At 45.8% G+C, this 17938-nt stretch overlaps 1 protein-coding gene across 21 annotated transcripts in view; it reads left to right on the forward strand.

Moving 5' to 3' along the window:
• MAPK8IP3 (mitogen-activated protein kinase 8 interacting protein 3) overlaps positions 1-13290 on the forward strand; it is a 63987-nt gene extending 50697 nt beyond the window's left edge. For 20 of the 21 annotated variants that reach the window (XM_033168012.1, XM_033168007.1, XM_033168014.1 and 17 more), the window contains 12 exons: positions 1402-1587; positions 2747-2933; positions 4592-4714; positions 5541-5621; positions 6432-6499; positions 7335-7483; positions 8049-8220; positions 8356-8469; positions 9522-9560; positions 10384-10566; positions 10990-11133; positions 12422-12543. In XM_033168012.1, the coding sequence (XP_033023903.1) occupies positions 1402-1587; positions 2747-2933; positions 4592-4714; positions 5541-5621; positions 6432-6499; positions 7335-7483; positions 8049-8220; positions 8356-8469; positions 9522-9560; positions 10384-10566; positions 10990-11133; positions 12422-12543 (1568 nt within the window). Of the gene's footprint in view, positions 1-1401; positions 1588-2746; positions 2934-4591; positions 4715-5540; positions 5622-6431; positions 6500-7334; positions 7484-8048; positions 8221-8355; positions 8470-9521; positions 9561-10383; positions 10567-10989; positions 11134-12421 lie in introns of all 21 variants that reach the window. The other variant, XM_033168004.1, reaches the window with a different exon arrangement.
• The last annotated feature ends 4648 nt before the right edge of the window (positions 13291-17938 follow it).

The following is a 17938-nucleotide window of genomic DNA, read 5'->3' on the forward strand; positions in this document are numbered from 1 at the left end:
TCTCAGCCCTGCTCTAACTCACTCCTCCACACACAGAGAGAGGTGAACAAACATATAACCTCTCTAGTAGGGGCAGAGGAGAAATTATGCTTAGTTAAGGATTTTAATGTGAACCTACCTAATTCAAAACAAAATAAAATAAAAAATTCCTTCCAGTAGCACCTTAGAGACCAACTAAGTTTGTTCTTGGTATGAGCTTTGGTATCTGAAGAAGTGTGCATGCACACGAAAGCTCATACCAAGAACAAACTTAGTTGGTCTCTAAGGTGCTACTGGAAGGAATTTTTTATTTTGTTTTGTTTTGACTATGGCAGACCAACACGGCTACCTACCTGTAACTGGAACTACCTAATTCACATTTTCTGAAACAGTATGCGGATCAAAACATAGCCAATCCTGAAGAAAAGAAACATAGCTATCCTTTCAAATTTAAGCTCCTCTGAATTTTGTTATGCAGTTCTCTCCTGAGAAAAATGTGTTAAAAAAATTGTATATTAGAGGAAAGGGTGCATAAAAATAACATACAAAGCACATGTTTTGCAAAGAGTATGAATATCAGTCAAAAGTGCATGCAGAATGTATATTAGGAGAAAACTGCACTGAAATGCTGCTTAATTTTCATGAGTACTCTTTTTAAAAGAAATGCACATTAAAAAAAATTACTGCAGAAATGTGAATTTAAGCTTGGAAAAGTTAGACTGAAAGAAAACAAAACTGACAAATTTGGCCTACTCCCCCCATGTGCAAATGCGCACATGCTCACATTCACACAGAGCCTCTTCTCCCCCACAAAAAGCCAAACCTCCTTAAAACAACAACTGTAATAGAAAACAGATGCTAGCAATACTTGCAGCTGTCAGGGTAAAGGCCAAGCTAGATATGACATTAGGTGTGTGTTTGCATTTAACATGTATGTTTTTAAAAATACAAATAGTTGCTGTGGAACAGGGCTGATAATAGGGTTCATTTTATGAAACAATGTGTTTCTTAATAGTTTTGCAGAAATGTATTGTAGTGGGGCAAAATTCCACCCCACATCCCTTATAAATATCAACGTATAAAAAGCAGTCATGATTTTGCTATTGCTTTGGAATATACCAATCATTCACATGCATTTATTTAATTTCATTGCCTGATTGTTTCATGTTAAAACATAATGAAGCAATGTAACAATAAATAAATAAAATTCAAGTCCAATGCAGATAGCAGCCTGAGATTAAAAATCTTCAGTTAAAAGACTTCACGGGAAAGGAAGATCTTTAGTAGGCAGAAGTATAATTTTAGCAGGAGCAAGGAGCATTATTGGAACTTGTCACAACTTGGCCTGGCATGCTGATAAGGCTGTTGGGCACAGACATTGTAGACACTGACCCAGGAGGCTTTCCTTTCCCTTCTTTGCAGCGGCCTGTGACACTGACTATCCTCCTGGAGAAATCTTTCTGGAAGGGGACATAAATCCCGAAGAGTCCTCTGAAACCGACGGTGTCTTGGCGGGTATCACCCTGGTGGGTTGTGCGACCCGGTGCAATGTGCCCAGCAGCAACTGCTCCTCCCGTGGAGACACTCCAGTGCTGGATAAAGGACAGAGTATGTCTCAGGTCACCATATGAGTATGTCAGCGAAGGGTTGCTTCAGCCTTTCTTCTTTAAATGCACCCATTTTACAGGTTTCAATGGAAAGGCTTCAAATTCAGCTATATGGGGCAAACACAGAGCAGTCAAATGACCCAACACATAATGAAATCATGATGTCCACAAACGTCCTTCCCAGTGTAAATAATGGGAATATTTCCTGCTCATCAGGGAGGAAGGAAAAAAGTTGGGGGAAATGAGAAAAGAATGATGGGAAAGACAAAAGAAGTGGAGGAGCTGACAGATACATGTGTGTATAAAGCTTGAGTTTGAATGAAATCTTAAAACATGTCACTACAGAGCAAGTACTATTAAAAGATTAACTTCTGAGTAAACATCGCTGCTTTGAATAAGATTTCTTGTGAGTGCTGCTAAAAAGGCAGGTTATTTGAATTCAGCTGGGAAATGACAATAAATCATCTTTTCCTTCTGGAAAATCCCCTATGTAGAAATTATCATAGTCCTATTCAGAAATCTGCTCCTTCACAGCATGTTGGCCACATCCACACCACATTGAAAGCACTCTTATACCACTTTAACCGTCATGGCTTTCCCCAAATAATCCTGGGGCCTGTAGTTTGTTAAGGATGCTGAGAGTTGTTCCCGCACGGAGCTACAGTTCCCTGCACCCGTAACAAACTACAGCTCCCAGGATTCCTTGGGGGAAAGCCATGACTTTTAAAGCTGTTTATGTTGAGGTGTCAGAGGTCCTTATATTTGTGGTGGAAGGAAAGGGACGATGGAGTAAAGAAGGTATGACATCAGTTCCAGCCAAGCCAAATTCCAATAGGGAGGAGGTGCTGGCAGGCTTCTTAGTGAGGGGTGAGGCCTCAGGATACACCTACCCAATGCCCCAACGAGGCACTACTGGGTTGTATTCAGCAGGGAAAATAAAAAGTGCGATGTGACACCCTGTCCTTAATAAAAACAACTGTGGTTGCAGCTATATGTGGGAAGGAAGGGCATGGATACAGGGTATTTTGGGGGGTTTCCCATGGAAGCCCAACAAGCAGTCAGCTGATATTGCAGCTGGCTGTTCATCTGATGGACATAACCTGCTTTCTCTGTATCCCATCTCTTGCCTTTTCCTTTTCCTTCTGCTTTCCTGCCTTCAGATGAGGTGCCTGCCGTGAGCAACGGCAAGATCAACCAGTCCCAGTCCACCGAGGAAGCGACAGAAGCTACAGAGGTGCCAGAGAATGGGGTACACGAAATGGAGCCAGCCCAAGTCCGCCCAGGGCCCCTTACGGAACATGTGTTTACAGACCCAACCCCAGTTCAAGTGCCTGTGAGGCAAAACAGGTAGGGAGGGGGGATGCTTCTTAACGCCCGTTCTTCCTTGTCTTGAATGAGGGGGCCTATTAATTCAGGACAGACAAAAGAAAGTATTTAATCAAACAATTCACTCCTCCCAATAAATAGTGATGGCCACCAACCTGGGTGGCTTTAAAAGGGAATTAGATGTATTCATGTGGGATAAGGCTATCAATGGCTATTAGTCACAAAGGCTATGTTCTACCTCTAGTGCAGAGGTCCCCAAACTAAGGCCCGGGGGCCGGATGCGGCTCAATCGCCTTCTAAATCCGGCCCACGGGCGGTCCGGGAATCAGGTTTTTACATGAGTGGAATGTGTCCTTTTATTTAAAATGCATCTCTGGGTTATTGTGTTTCTCCTAAAATAAGACACTGTCTTATTTCCCCCCCCCCTCAACAAAACACAGTATGGCTTATTTTCAGGGGATGTCTTATTTTAACCACGTCGCATCGGTACGCTGCATAGCCACGCCTCTCCAGGCTGTTTTAATGGGAGGTGCCGCGTCGCTATGGCTTATTTGCGGGGAATGGCTTATATTTCGCAAATGCATAGAAATCCTGCTATGGCTTATTTTATGGCTATGGCTTATTTTAGGAGAAACACGGTATTTGTGGGGCCTACCTGGTGTTTTTACATGAGTAGAATGTGTGCTTTTATTTAAAATGCATCTCTGGGTTATTTGTGGGGCCTGCCTGGTGTTTTTACACGAGTAGAATGTGTGCTTTTATTTAAAATGCATCTCTGGGTTATTTGTGGGGCCTGCCTGGTGTTTTTACATGAGTAGAATGTGTGCTTTTATTTAAAATGCATCTCTGGGTTATTTGTGGGGCCTGCCTGGTGTTTTTACACGAGTAGAATGTGTGCTTTTATTTAAAATGCATCTCTGGGTTATTTGTGGGGCCTGCCTGGTGTTTTTACATGAGTAGAATGTGTGCTTTTATTTAAAATGCATTTCTGCGTTGTTTGTGGGGCATAGGAATTTGTTCTTTTTTTTCCCCAAAATATAGTCCGGCCCCCCCACAAGGTCTGAGGGACAGTGGACCGGCCCCCTGCTGAAAAAGTTTGCTGACCCCTGCTCTAGTGTCTGAGGCAGGATGCCTCTTAAGACCAGTTGCTGGTAGTTGCAGGAGGGGGACATGCTGTTGTACCCAGTTCCTGCTTGTAACCTTCCCATAAGCCCATTATGAGAATAGGATCCTGGACGAGGTGGGCCTTGGGCCTGTTCTAACAGGGCTCTTTCTTACATTCCTATCCGTTTTATTGACAGTCCAAGAGAGGGGCCTGGAGAAATCACGTCAGTGCTGCTAATGCAGCAAAAACAATGCGGGAGGCAGTAGTTACGAGATATTAGTCTCTGCAGCCACAGCAGCAGTTATGATTCTCCAGCGGTCTGACTTTACCTCCAGAAATGCTCTCGCTCCATTGTCTCTTGTGGATGCCAACAGTTTTAAAAACCATTTTCCACAAAGCCTCCGAGGCAGCTAGCAAACCGAATAAAAATGACACAAAATGGAGTGCAAACATTTAAGGCAGAACCATGTTAAGAATCGGTTAACATAACTTGCCTCCAGCAAAGCAAAAGTAATATTTTTTCGGTTTATTGCCTAGCTCCAACCTGTAGTGTGTTTCCTCCCACCCTCCACAGTGAGAACGGGCAGCCAAAGATGGAGTCGAGCACAGCAGCCCAGGACCAAGAGGCAAATGGAAATGTGGCTGGTACTACCACAAGCGCTGCCCCTACCATGTGGCTGGGAGCACAGAATGGCTGGTATGTCTTTCTAGCCCACAGTAGTGGCTTGGCGACCCATTGATAACGTAGGTCTCTAGTCTCCAGGCAAGAAGCATTGAAAACAGCATAGTGCAAGGCAGACTGATGGAATAATGGGGTTCATAGCTAAAGCAACTTCCCCCAACTTCTTAGCACAGAGTTGGGGGACCTGTGTCAGTCTAGATGTTGATATATTCCAACTCCCATCAGAGCTAGCCAGTGGGGGGGGGGTTCCCCCCAACCCCATATTAGAACTTGCAGGGGAATCTGCCAGAAATGTGACTTACTGTCAGGGTCCAGCATGGGGCAGAGAGGCCATTCTGCAAACAATCGGATACTGGGGTCTTGGGGTGCAAAGCTGGCTGTCAGTCCAGGGGCCCCAGATATGAGTAATTTAGTCCCAGGCAAGTGGAGGCTGACTTCCAAAAGCAACAACCAGATCAGGTGGGCAAGGAGGCTAATTCAAGGCGGGCAGGGAGGTCAGATGGAGGAAGTGTGACATTGCACAGTCCAAGCAGTGAAGCACACCGCCCAGAACTGAGAGGCAAGCTTTGAAGCAGAGGTTTCACGGGGCTTGGTAGAAGACGATTGGTCAGCTGATGGGCTGCTCAGTTAGGCTCCATTCCCGGCATCTCTAGGTAGGACTGGGGAAATCCCATCTGAAATTGTGGGTAGCTGCTGCCAGTCAGTGTAGACAACACTGGGCTAGATGGACTAATGAGTCTGACACAGTGTAAGGCAGCTTCCTGCGTTCTGCTTTATGGGCCAGTTTGGTGTGGGACTCGGGGACCGTACTGCCTAACTAAGCTACCTCCCCCCCCCCCAGGTTGTATGTGCACTCAGCAGTCTCAAACTGGAAGAAATGTCTACACTCAATCAAGCTGAAGGATTCAGTGCTGAGCTTGGTGTAAGTAGAGATGCTGAACTTGGTGTCTATGAATTGATACATAACTAACTATGGATATTCACATCATTTAGAAAACTTTCTTGTCTGGCCAGGAAAGGAAAGGGACTGTATCTCTGTAGAAGAGCACGGGAAGGTCCAGATTTAGTCCTTGGCATCTCCCGCTTTAAAAAGTGCCTGGTGGTGGTGGGTTATGGGGAAATCCCTCTACCTAACACTGATAACCCTCAGCTGGACGGACGATACAGGAAATATCTGAGACCCTGCCAGTGAGAGGGGACGCTACTAGGCTAAATAGGCAAATTGTCTGACCCTGGTAGAAAGCAATTTCCCATGTTCCATTTTCCATATTTTCATTAGACATAGAATTTTAGAGTTGGAAGGCACTCTGAGGGTCATCTAGTCCAACCGCCTGCAATGCAGGAATTGTACCATGGAACTTCATTCTCCATCAAGATTCCCAAAATATTTAAATTATGTATACCAAGGGCTGAAGAGCCATTCCACCCATCTCCCTGAAGAAACCAGAACCAGCAGAAATCCTGCTTAGCCCCCAACCTTCAAACAGCACGATCTTCTGACAGTTCAAAAGGCCTTGCCAACGATCCTAAGGGGCTAGAAACTTTCCTTTTTTGTTTTAAAGGGAGAGCTTAGACCATCAAGATGTTTAATTCATTACCTGTTTCCTGTGCTTGCATGGTGTGACCATACAATATTACGTAACTCACAGTTACTGTTCATGTTCCTTCACGGTGTTACTACATGTCTTTGCTTTGAAACTAATCCTTCCCCCCCAATCCCATGTACATTCAGGCACGTGAAAGGACGTGTTCTCGTGGCCCTGGCTGATGGAACCCTAGCCATATTCCATCGAGGAGAAGGTAGGTCCAACATTGTGGGAAATGATAGTTTTGCTGTAAAGCTGGGGGAAAGGCCTTGCGGTCAGATTTGGGAAATCGGGACTGGTGGGATTCAAAGGGAGAAGTTTTCCTTCCATGGAAGCTTTCCTCCTGGTTTAAGTAGTAGAGGGTGTTTTGTTTTGTTTTGTTTTTGTTTTTTTGGGGTGATGGGGTGGTGGATAGGATTTCAGTTGGAACCACACGGGGTCAAAGTGTTCAAGCCCTTCCTCCTGCATGCCACAGTTCTGATCCAGCTACCTATCCAGAGCAAACTTCCATAGAATCATAGAGTCAGAAGGATGAAGGAATCACAGCTATAGAATCCCTAACAGATGGCCAGCCAACCTCTGTTTCAAAACCTCACGTATAGTTTGACCCTAACTTATCTGTATACCCTAACAGAAGCTGGCAATCAGACTTTAGTACATGCCGCAGAAACTTGGGAAATCCCAGTTTTCCAATGTACAAATATGAAACCATTCTAGATTTGCTTCTCCCCAATCCAGCCCACATGGGTGGAGGAGAGCAAGAGCACCCCTGCTTTGGTTATTTTTCCTCCCCTGACCCTTGTTACTCAAGCAAGACTTGAACTGAAACAGGAAGCCCTTCCTGTCCAAGAGCATCCAATGGCCAGTGGTGGGCGGAGTCTGTCCAGGGTCTGAAAGTACTTCCCTGAGAAGCTGCCCCTGCAGTTCAGTGGCTCACCACACGGGGCAGCGTTCCACAGATCCCAGAAGCACCTGATACATCAAGACCACTGAGAATCAAACCAGTCCTCTCTACCCATCTTCTTCCTTTCCTGCGCGTTTATCTCTAGATGGTCAGTGGGACCTCAGCAATTACCATCTCATGGACCTGGGTCACACACACCATTCTATTCGCTGCATGGCTGTGGTGTATGACCGAGTGTGGTGCGGCTACAAGAACAAAATCCACGTCATCCAGCCCAAAACGATGCAGATAGAGGTATGGCGAGGGTGTCTCTGAATGAAGTAACATGGCAGAGAATCTAGGAATGCTTTCTAACTAAAAGTACTGTTGGGATTGAAAGTGTTTAATTAATCAATGAAGGCTTTGGGTGGCTAATTTATGTGAGCCCGTTTTAATCAAAAAGGTCAAGATTTTTACTGGGGAAACTGCAGTTTAAGGGCACCATCTTTTATTGCTAAGATTCTCACATTTGGGTTGAAGGAGGCATCCAACGGAATTGGGTAGTCGGGATTTGCCAATGTGGTAGCTGCCTTACACCTGCAGAGACTTTCTCTGACCCCCACAGGCTTCCCTCCCTAGCTGAAGGGAGGGTCCCCCTCCTATTTTATCCTCGCAGCAATCCTGTGAGGTAGGTTAGGAGGAGAGATAGTAAACAACCAGATCCAACTGAGTTTCAGGGTCAGAGCACTGGACCCTCAGCCTGAGAAGAGATGCTATTTCCTGAACGTCATTTCCTGAGCACCAACTCCGGCAATTAAGTAAGAGGGCAACCATTGTGGAAACCCTGAGAATATTTCCCTTTTCTCCATGCCCTTTCCAGAAGTCCTTTGATGCCCACCCTCGCCGGGAGAGCCAGATCCGACAGCTGGCTTGGATTGGGGACGGCGTTTGGGTTTCCATCCGCCTGGATTCTACGCTGAGGCTGTACCATGCTCACACCCACCAGCATCTCCAGGATGTAGACATTGAGCCCTATGTCAGCAAAATGTTAGGTAAATGAAACAGCACGAGAGACAGCCCTTTGGAGCAGGGGTGGGGACTATTGCTGTTTGAATGAATGAATATGATCTTGGCCTTTTCAGTGACCTACACCACCCTAACTAACTCTCTTTGTGCCTCTCATCCAGGCACCGGAAAGCTGGGTTTCTCATTTGTGCGGATCACAGCGTTACTCATTGCTGGCAACCGTCTGTGGGTAGGGACAGGCAACGGGGTTGTCATTTCCATCCCTTTGACGGAGAGTAAGTGGACTCCATTTTTATTTCTTCAGCTGTATGTGTTTTTCTCTGTATGTGATTTTCTCCTAGCAAGAGGATTTTCCGTGTGTGGATTCCAGCCCTTCACACAAGCTGACCCAAATCCAGCAGACTTTTGTTTTTAAAGCTTGCATTCATCCAGCTCTTAACTCGTTGCAGTGAAGCTTGCACAACAGATATCCATTACAGATTGTGCCTGTCACAGAGGCAAATGTTAAGCTTACATGCAAATGCATCTAAAGAAGGCCCATCAGTTATTCATTTTTTTAAAAAATGAAAAGTAAGTGTCACATCCAGTATTAGTCCTACTCCCGAGTAGACCCATTGGCATTACTGGACCTAACTTAGTCATGTTCATTAATTTCATTGGGTCTGCCCTGATAAAAACCTAGTTGAAGACCACCCAATGGGTCTACTTTGGGTGAATGTTAGATGGATACAACCCCAGATTTGGAACACATGATTTTGAAAGGAGGGCTAGTGCTTAATTCCACACCCCCCCCCCCAGTGTCTTAACACACAACTGCTTTTCCCTCTGTAAGGTATTTGGATACAAACATCTTCAATGCTACATGCGTAGATGTAGATGTAGCTTTCCTATTTTTCTGTACCTAACTTCCCGAGGCCTTTGTATTTTTCCAGTGTGTCTTTTTTGTGACATGCTGCTCACAATGTTCTAGTGGTGCAAAATGGAGATGCAAAGCAGTACTCTGGGAGGACAATTCTCTGACTTCTAAGGACCTGTTGCTGAGATAGCATTTAGTATGAAGGCTCTTAATATTTTTTATTATTATTATTATTATTATTATTATTATTATTATTATTATTATTATTATTATTATTATTATTATTATTATTATTTGGCTGTAATGCTGTGCCTTTTATTAAAAGAAATGTATGTATTTTTTGCAAAAGCACTAAATGTCAATGTGCTCCTTTTGCTTCTTCTTCCAGTAATTGCTGTTTTCTTCTCTTCCCCAACTTGTGGCCTCTGTTCCTATTTTCCCTTCCTGCTCTCCCTCGTTTCCTCCTCCTAGCTGTAGTCCTCCACCGAGGTCAGCTCCTTGGGCTCAGGGGTAAGTCCAAGACCTCTTTCCATCTAGATTCCAGATGCCATCCTATATCTAACCCACTGACTTCTCCATCCTTTAATCCATCCACTCACTTTTCTTCCTCTGCCTATTCATTCATTCATTCATTCATCTCTCATTTTCATTTGAAATTGCAAAAAAAAGTAAGAGTGGAAACGTTCTTGTGAATCCGTGTTAGGAACGTTGAGCAGTTCATCACTTCTGAAGGCCCCCTTGCATGTTAAAGTTTCAGAACCTTTAAACCGGTTCCTTTCTGTTTCTATCTCGTGATGAAGGAAGGTGATGAAGCAGAAATATGGTCGTATGCCTAGGAATTCTTAACATAGCTATACATTTAAACAGAACGAAAAAACAACAACCCTCAAGTAGCACTTGTACCACTTCAGAAGACAGACTGGAAATTGCATGTGAGGACAGTGACATCCCTGCCACTGGCAAAACAGTGCTGAGCGCTCCTGGGTTTCCCCCATTCCAAACATGTCAAATGATTTGAAATATTTGAAAGTGCATCCTTAATCCAGCCACTTTTATTTTGAAAACTAAAGCTGAAGCTGACATGGGGCCCCCAATCTGGAAAATATTCCTAATCCAGATTGGGTGTCAGTTTCCTGATTATAATCACTCCCTTCCTGGATGTGATTTGCCCCCAAAGGTACTTTTTGTAGTGAACTGTGGCTTAATGTGGCAAAAAGCTGGGGTGGGGAGGGTAGAATTTCAGCAGGAAACTCATCAAGTAGGGTAGTCAGCCCTTACATCTTTTCCTCCTCCTTATTGCTTGCTTTGAAAAAAAATTGTATGTTGTCTTCAGCCAATAAGACATCCCCAACATCGGGAGAAGGGAACCGGCCTGGCGGGATCATCCACGTGTACGGCAGCGATGACAGCAATGACAAGTCTGCCAGCAGTTTTATCCCGTACTGCTCCATGGCTCAAGCCCAGCTCTGCTTCCATGGTCACCGTGATGCGGTCAAATTCTTTGTCTCTGTGCCTGGTAAGCAGACTATCTAGAGTACTCCATGAATGCAATTCTGTAAGCGCATTGTGATGCTGAGTGGTTATTGTGAAACCTGAAGACTTATGCAGAATTCTGAGGCTCTTTCCTATGATGTTCAAGAACATCTTAAGAATAGCTCTGCTGGATCAAGTCCAAGTCATAGCTATCTAGCCCAGCATCCTTTTCTCACTGAGGTCAACCAGATGCCCCAGTGAGAAACCCAAAAGGACTTGAGTGCAACAGCATTCTTGCTACGGGTGATTCCCAGTAACTTTTGGGGCCATTCTGCCAGTGACATTGGAGGTAGATCATATCCGTCAGGATGATAGTAGTGTTGATAGCCTTATCCTCCATCATTTTGGTTGCCGAAAGCTCAGGTGTGTAGCTCACCTGCTCAGAACAAGCTCTGGATCCTTTCAGGTAACGTTCTGGCAACACTGAACGGGAGTGTGCTAGACAGCCCCTCCGAGAACCCCAGCACGGCCACCATCGAGGCCGAGGGCCAGAAGCTCAAGAACGTCCTGGTGCTCAGTGGTGGGGAAGGGTACATTGACTTCCGGATTGGTGAGTTCTTTTACATATATATCCTCATTGTGCAGAGCGGCTCCGAGTAAAGCGCAAGCTAGCGTGGAGGTAGCTAAAGTATAATTTTCTACTGATTCCAGGATGTCTTACATATTGCATTCATAAGTACCACTTTAACAGTCATGGCTTCCCCCCCAGTGTGTCCTGGGAACTGTAGTTTAGGGGTGCTGAGTTTTCCTGCCGTTGTCCATAGCAGGTGCAAAGAGCCCTGATTTTGATTGGGATTGCAGCAGGGACAAAGGGATGAATGGCCGCTCTCTCCATGCCACAGTCCCCCTCTGAGTCAGACTTCCCCCTCGCATCATCGTATTTGTTAAAGGAAAAAGCAACCACACCATGGCAAACATCCGTATCTTGTTTGCCCCTTTGGGAGTTATGGCACAGGACAGCCCACTTCCATCCTTTCCTCTGCCACAGACTCAGCAGTTCCCCAACTCCCCTGCCCGCACAGACCACTTGGAAGTTGCTGAGAGGCTTGGTTGTAGCAATTGAAATGTGCTGCACTAAATAAGGTGTGTTTTTTAATTGTATTTTTAATTGCTTCTATAATTATCTCGTATCTTACTGTACTACAATAAAAAGAAGCAATAAAGCCACAATTAAAAATCAGTATGAATATGTAATGCAGACACACCATGGGCGACCTGAATCAAGCTTTCAGCTTGGGAGAACTAGATGAATTTAGACCTCTCCCACTCTGCAGCTTTCCAATTGCAGAACTTGGATGAAATACAGTGGTACCTCGGGTTAAGAACTGAATTCGTTCTGGAGGTCCGTTCTTAACCTGAAACTGTTCTTAACCTAAACAAAATAAAAAATAAAAAAATCCTTCCAGTAGCACCTTAGAGACCAACTAAGTTTGTTCTTGGTATGAGCTTTCATGTGCATGCACACTTCTTCAGATACTTCTTCTTAACCTTAACTTCTTAACTTCTTCTTCTTAACCTGAAGCACCACTTTAGCTAATGGGACCTCTTGCTACTGCTGCGCCACCAGAGCACAATTTCTGTTCTTATCCTGAAGCAAAGATCTTAACCTGAAGCGTTATTTCTGGGTTAGTGGAGTCTGTAACCTGAAGCGTCTGTAACCTGAGGTACCACTGTAACTTAGGTCTACAAAGATTATAATAATGTATGCAAAGCACTCTCAGGCCTCTAAAAATGCTATGCAAATGGTACATATTACTAAAGATTGGGAGGCCTGCTCAGTGGAGCTTTGGTGCTTCCGTGTTCTTCTCCTCCATTCATTGTACAAGTTCTCTCCACAGGAGATGGAGAAGATGACGAGACGGAGGAAAATGCAGGAGAAGCCACCCAAGTCAAGCCCATCCTCTCCAAGGCTGAACGGAGCCACATCATTGTGTGGCAAGTTTCCTACATCCCCGAATGAGCTACTCTTGTCTTTTCTTTTTTCTGCCAATTATAACTCTCTCCCCTCTGATCCCCCCAAACTCCCGGAATGCCAGTATGTACATACCAAAACTCCTGCATTTCTCCTACTTCTGGAAAACCGAGGCCCCCCCAGACAACCAACCGCAACAGCTCCTGCACTGGATAGCGGCTCCCTCCCTCGTCTAACCTCCAAACTTGCAGCTTTCATATTGGGCCTGCACGCTTTCCAAAACGGCTGGGTTACTGCCAGCTTTCCAAAGGGGGAGAATCATGGCAATGAAGGCCCCTTCGCCCCCGAGCGAGGCAACGAGAGATGCACAGGCAGAGCGGACTTGGCTTGGATCAGGTTTTCAAGATGGTCCCCTCCCTCCTTCCTTCATCTGCCTGCATGGAAGAACTAAGCTGTTTACCGGCTCTCGCCCCTGCCCACTTCACCACCACGGAGGCAGCGCTGACGGCATGCACTGGTCTGTAAACCAGGACTGGAGAGATTGATCCCATCGCAACAAAGTGAACATTCCAATCTTGTCTCCTTCGCTGTTCCTTTATGGGACCTGCTCACAGGGGATTACCTGGGATAAATTGGGAGGTTGGGAATCCAAAAGAGCGTATGGATGCGTTTGGGAAGACTTTGGTATGGAAGTCAACAGCGGGATGTCAGTGCCCAGAGATGGACCACAGGCACATGATGGGCTTCCACTGCTGAAGCTGTTTAGATCTGGGCCTGGGCACTTAAAAGCATAACTCAAGTCGGTAGAGCATGGGACTTTTAATCTCAGGGTCATGGGTTTGAACCCCACGTTGGGGTTGCAGGAGGTGGTGGTCCCTTCCAACTTTACACTTCTGCGATTCTATTTATGGGAGACCTCTTTGAGAGTCCCAGTGTGCCCAGTTCTGAACTCCTTAGAGGAAGGGGAAGATTCAAGCCTAACAAATACCATATATAATAATTCAGGTGAGAGGCACAATTGGTAGACTTGGAAGGTGGGATGGGCATCTGCAGCTCTTTGTAGCAGTGGGTGGTGTGCTGATTGAGAGGAAGGAAATATGTATGTTTAGCTGGTATGTGGAGAGTAAGTAATTGAAAGAACTGGGAAGTCCTCTGCTGTTGAAAGGCCACCAAGGTGTGCTTTGTGCTCCTTTACCTTGTGCTGCTCCACTAGGGCCCCAATGGAGACTTGGGTGTTGCATATGGCTCTCAGAGGTATTCAAATGTATCTTGCAGGCAATTCAGGAAAGAAAGAGGTCAAGATGGAGACTAGGCCCCTGCCTCTCCATGACGTACAGTATATTGAAACCAATGAAAGCAGACTTGGACTTGGGGGAGATGGAGCAAGGCAGTCGGTGGAGAGGTATGTGCTTGGGGAGGATGGGCTGGGGAAGAGTGGAAATGAAGGAACGGGGAAACGAGCTGAGGAGAAGACATTGTTCCTTTGTTAAGCGGCTTACAGAAGCAGCAAGAGAGGAAGCAGAGATGGTCTGGTTGGGAGAGGATGTTGAGAAAGCAGCGCCCACAGGTGTGGCATGCGAGTTGGGGCACTGCCACCCTGCTGGCTGCTCACCAGGTTGGTGGCAGGTGTGCACACTCACAACACACATCCCACCTGTTGCTCCCCTTCTCTTGCCGACACCCTGCCACATCCAGTGACAATGCCATCCCAGCCAGTGAGCCCCATCTCATGCATCCTGACTCGGCACCAGTGACTGGGAGTGGATTGCTACTTGAGATGAAGTTGTAAACAGCTGGTCCTCTGGGATGTAAGGCGGTTTCTGCCGTAGGCTGTTCAGAGGCTGATGAACTTTAAAGGCTGTGGCAGTAAGCAGCAGGAAGAAGCCCAGAAATGTTAAGTGCTCTTAACGTCTTATTTAAATCTCACAGAAACTTTCACGTTTTAATTTTCTTTGAAGCCAAGGGAGACCAAGGTTTTTCAGAGAGGGAGGTGGGTCTTCCTTAGAGAGAAGAGAGAAACACAGAGAGGGGCCAACATCCTGGCAGTTCTTGGTAGAGTCAGAGCTTGGGACTCTCCATGTGCCCCTTTCTTTGTGCGCTTTGTAGCAGAGGGAGATTATTGCAGGCTCCTCCCCTGCCTGCCTCTGTGGGCAATGTTTCCTTTCTCCAACATGCCTGAATGAGGTCTGAAAAAACATAGACTAAAAAGAAAGTCCAGTCATAGTCTGAACAGCTTGTGGGAACACTTGCCCCAATCCAGTCAACTGTACCATGCTGTGACTCAAGGGTCAGCAACCTTTTTCAGCCGTGGGCCGGTCCACCGTCCCTCAGACCATGTGGTGGGCCGGACTATATTTTGGAAAAAAATAAATGAATTCCTATGCCCCACAAATAACCCAGAGATGCATTTTAAATAAAAGCACACATTCTACTCATGTAAAAACACCAGGCAGGCCCCACAAATAACCCAGAGGTGCATTTTAAATAAAAGGACACATTCTACCAATGTAAAAACAAGGGCCAGATTGAGAAGGTGATTGGGCCGCATCCGGCCCACGGGCCTTAGGTTGCCTACCCCTGCTGTGACTTAACCCACTTTCTTGTGTGCCCAGTAGTGGCTTGGGTACTGCAAGCACACCTATTGAATGCCTTACAGCTCCATTCCTTAACACCTGGCCACAAGCTGGACCTGTGCACGGGACCCCTACTCTTGTGTGGTTTTATGTCACTTGCTACTCAAAGCCACCCAGAGCAACAGAATGTACACAGAGATGAAAGAAATATGGCAAAGGCTGAAAAGGTCTGTGGGTTCCGCACAACAAACCAAGATGAAGAAAAAACAAGAAAGAGACGTTAAGTGGTAAAGCTGGTGGGTGGGGAGGACATTGCAACTTGGTGATCTTTGGCCCCTAATTTTTCACCGAGAGGAAATCTAGGAGGCTGGTGAAGTCATTGGTGTAGTTTGATTTGGAAGAGCACAAAATGTGGTTAAGTAGCTACAGCAAGGCTGGAGATCAAGCGGGGGCTTTATTCATCATGAGAAAGAGAGTGAGGCTTACAGGGTAGGTAGCAAAGGTGGAGGGAGCAGATATCTGCTTTGCAGGAAGAAGATTCAGTCCCTGCCATCTCCAGTTAAAAAAATGGATCAAGAAGAGAGCGGGTGGTGAGAAAGACCTCTTCATAAGACTGGGCAGCCACTGCCAGTCAGTCTACATGGTACTGGGCAAAATGGAAAGTCTCAGCTGCTGTAAAAGCAGCTTCCTAGGTTCCCTTATTTTTATTCTGTCCAGGTTTCAGGCCACTCTTGGTCTTAGGCCTTACCCTACCAGACCTACCTGGAGGTGACACACTAGGGAGATATTAACAATTTCACGGAGCGCAGCCCACACTTGTTATTTCCCATGTCACAAGGACGTCCCAACCCTTTGGGGTTGGCTTTTCAGTAAACAAGGAGCCAGACCGCATCCTGATATTCCTCCTAAGGAAAGGGTTTTGTTGCCCAATACCAGTATATCCTAGCTGTTTTCTAGACTACTGATGAAATAATAGTGTGCAGGAGAGAGAAGAGCAGAGTGTTAAGACACCCTTTCATTATTCCACTCGAAACAGCAGTGCCATCAGCCAAGATTTGCTGTTCTCCTGGGGCAAGTTAGCAAGTAATACCACCAATCTAGCCTGTCACATTCCCCACCACCACCATGCCCGCTCCACTGCTACCCCAGTGCTCTGCTCAGAAAGATGGCCACAGTCCAGGTGGAGATGAATCTCTGTTTATTAGAGGGCCAAAGACAAAAAGCAGCTGGGCTTGTCCCAATTAAGGAGAGAATGAAGCAGATCTTGTACTGCTTGCTCTGAAGTGGGGGAGCGGAGAGCTGGGAAGACGACATAGGGCCTGTAGCTCACAGGTAGAATATCTGCCTTACGTGCAAAAGGTCCTGGGTTATAAATAAAAGCCCTAATGTCTCCAGGTAGAGTTGGGGAAAGCTCCTGCCTGTCAGTGTAGACAATACTAAGCTAGATGGACTACTCGCCTGACTATTCTTAGGCTTCCTATGTTCTTAATTTGTTCAGTCTGTTCTGGGGGTGAAATACCTTTCGGAAGGGGTGGGAAGAAACTTAACGTGACCTGGAGAGCAACCTGACAACAGCAGAGCCTGGGAGGAGAGAGAAAGGAAAGTCAATTTTTTAAAAAGTGAGGACTTCTGGGGTGGGCAGCTTTGGCTTAGGCACTACTTAGCAATGGTGCAGTTAGGTGGTTTTAGACTCTGGCCTTAACTGTCTGCCAGCCCGCCAGACCTTTAGATGTAACATGTATTGTTTCACTTAACTGCATTTTTGAAGCAAGCTGTATTTGGGGGGGGGGCACCTGCTCATTCTGCTGAGTCGAGTCTGGGTCCTATAACTTCTGCCCCCAAAGCCCTACCCCTACAGCACCACTGCAGCTTAGAGGGCGAGCGTGTGGAGTCTGACAGGGTGCCATGGTTTTAAAACTGATCTACCTGTTGCCAAAAGACCTGAGAGCAGGATTACTTCCTCATGCAGAACTGAATCAAGGTATGACTTTTTTAAAACAACAACAACAGATACAACTGCAGTTCTCTGTTCCCAGCATTTATTAGTCAGGATACTGCTCCTTTTGCCTCCCCTGCCTACAAATATATGCCCAAAGAACCTTTCACAGTTTGAAGTTATGTTTTCCTTGAAAAGAAGCACATGTTCAAGGTGGGGGGGGACATGGGGGGAGGGAGAGGCGTAGCTATGGGGAGAAAGCCTCACAGTGCTGGCTGTTGACTCCTGATAGCTACCTGCCGGCAAGATAAAACCTGATTTGACTTACAGACACCTCCTCGCCACATCTCCACTGTGATGTATGTAAAGTTAACTTGTATGTTATAAAAGGAATTTTTTAAAAAGTGTCTTAAGGCCTGTCAACTGCTGTTTTGGTCTAAAGAGTTTGTAAAGAGACTGCTGTATGAAAAAACAACCCCCACTCTCCCTATGCTTTGTCCCTTATACGCTATCCAAAAGATGACCATATCTGTTCTGTATGTAATAAAAAAAAATGTGTTAACATCACAGGTTCGAGAGCATTGATAAACACACACTAGAGGTGGTATTTTTAAGGAGCTACTGCCATGAAGTTTCTTGCATCTTTCATTGGTGCACACCCAAGTGATGGGGGGGGGGCTTGCCACCTGCAACAATATGGTGCTAGTGTGAAGTGCCCTTGTTCTGGACTGCCAGCCAGCCAGCCACACCCTTTTCCAAGATACACCACCCTGACAGACACAGAGTAAAAACGATTGGCTTTTCCCAAAATTTATTTTACAAAAGCAAAACACAGCCAGTGTTTATAAAGTATCCCTGTACATATTTATAGATGTAAACAATCTCCTTTTGGGAAATATGTGGAAGAACAGTAACTTGCAGTGGGATGAAAGGT

This window comes from Lacerta agilis, chromosome 13 (genome assembly GCF_009819535.1).
Source record: "Lacerta agilis isolate rLacAgi1 chromosome 13, rLacAgi1.pri, whole genome shotgun sequence".
Classification (NCBI taxonomy): Eukaryota; Metazoa; Chordata; class Lepidosauria; order Squamata; family Lacertidae; genus Lacerta; species Lacerta agilis.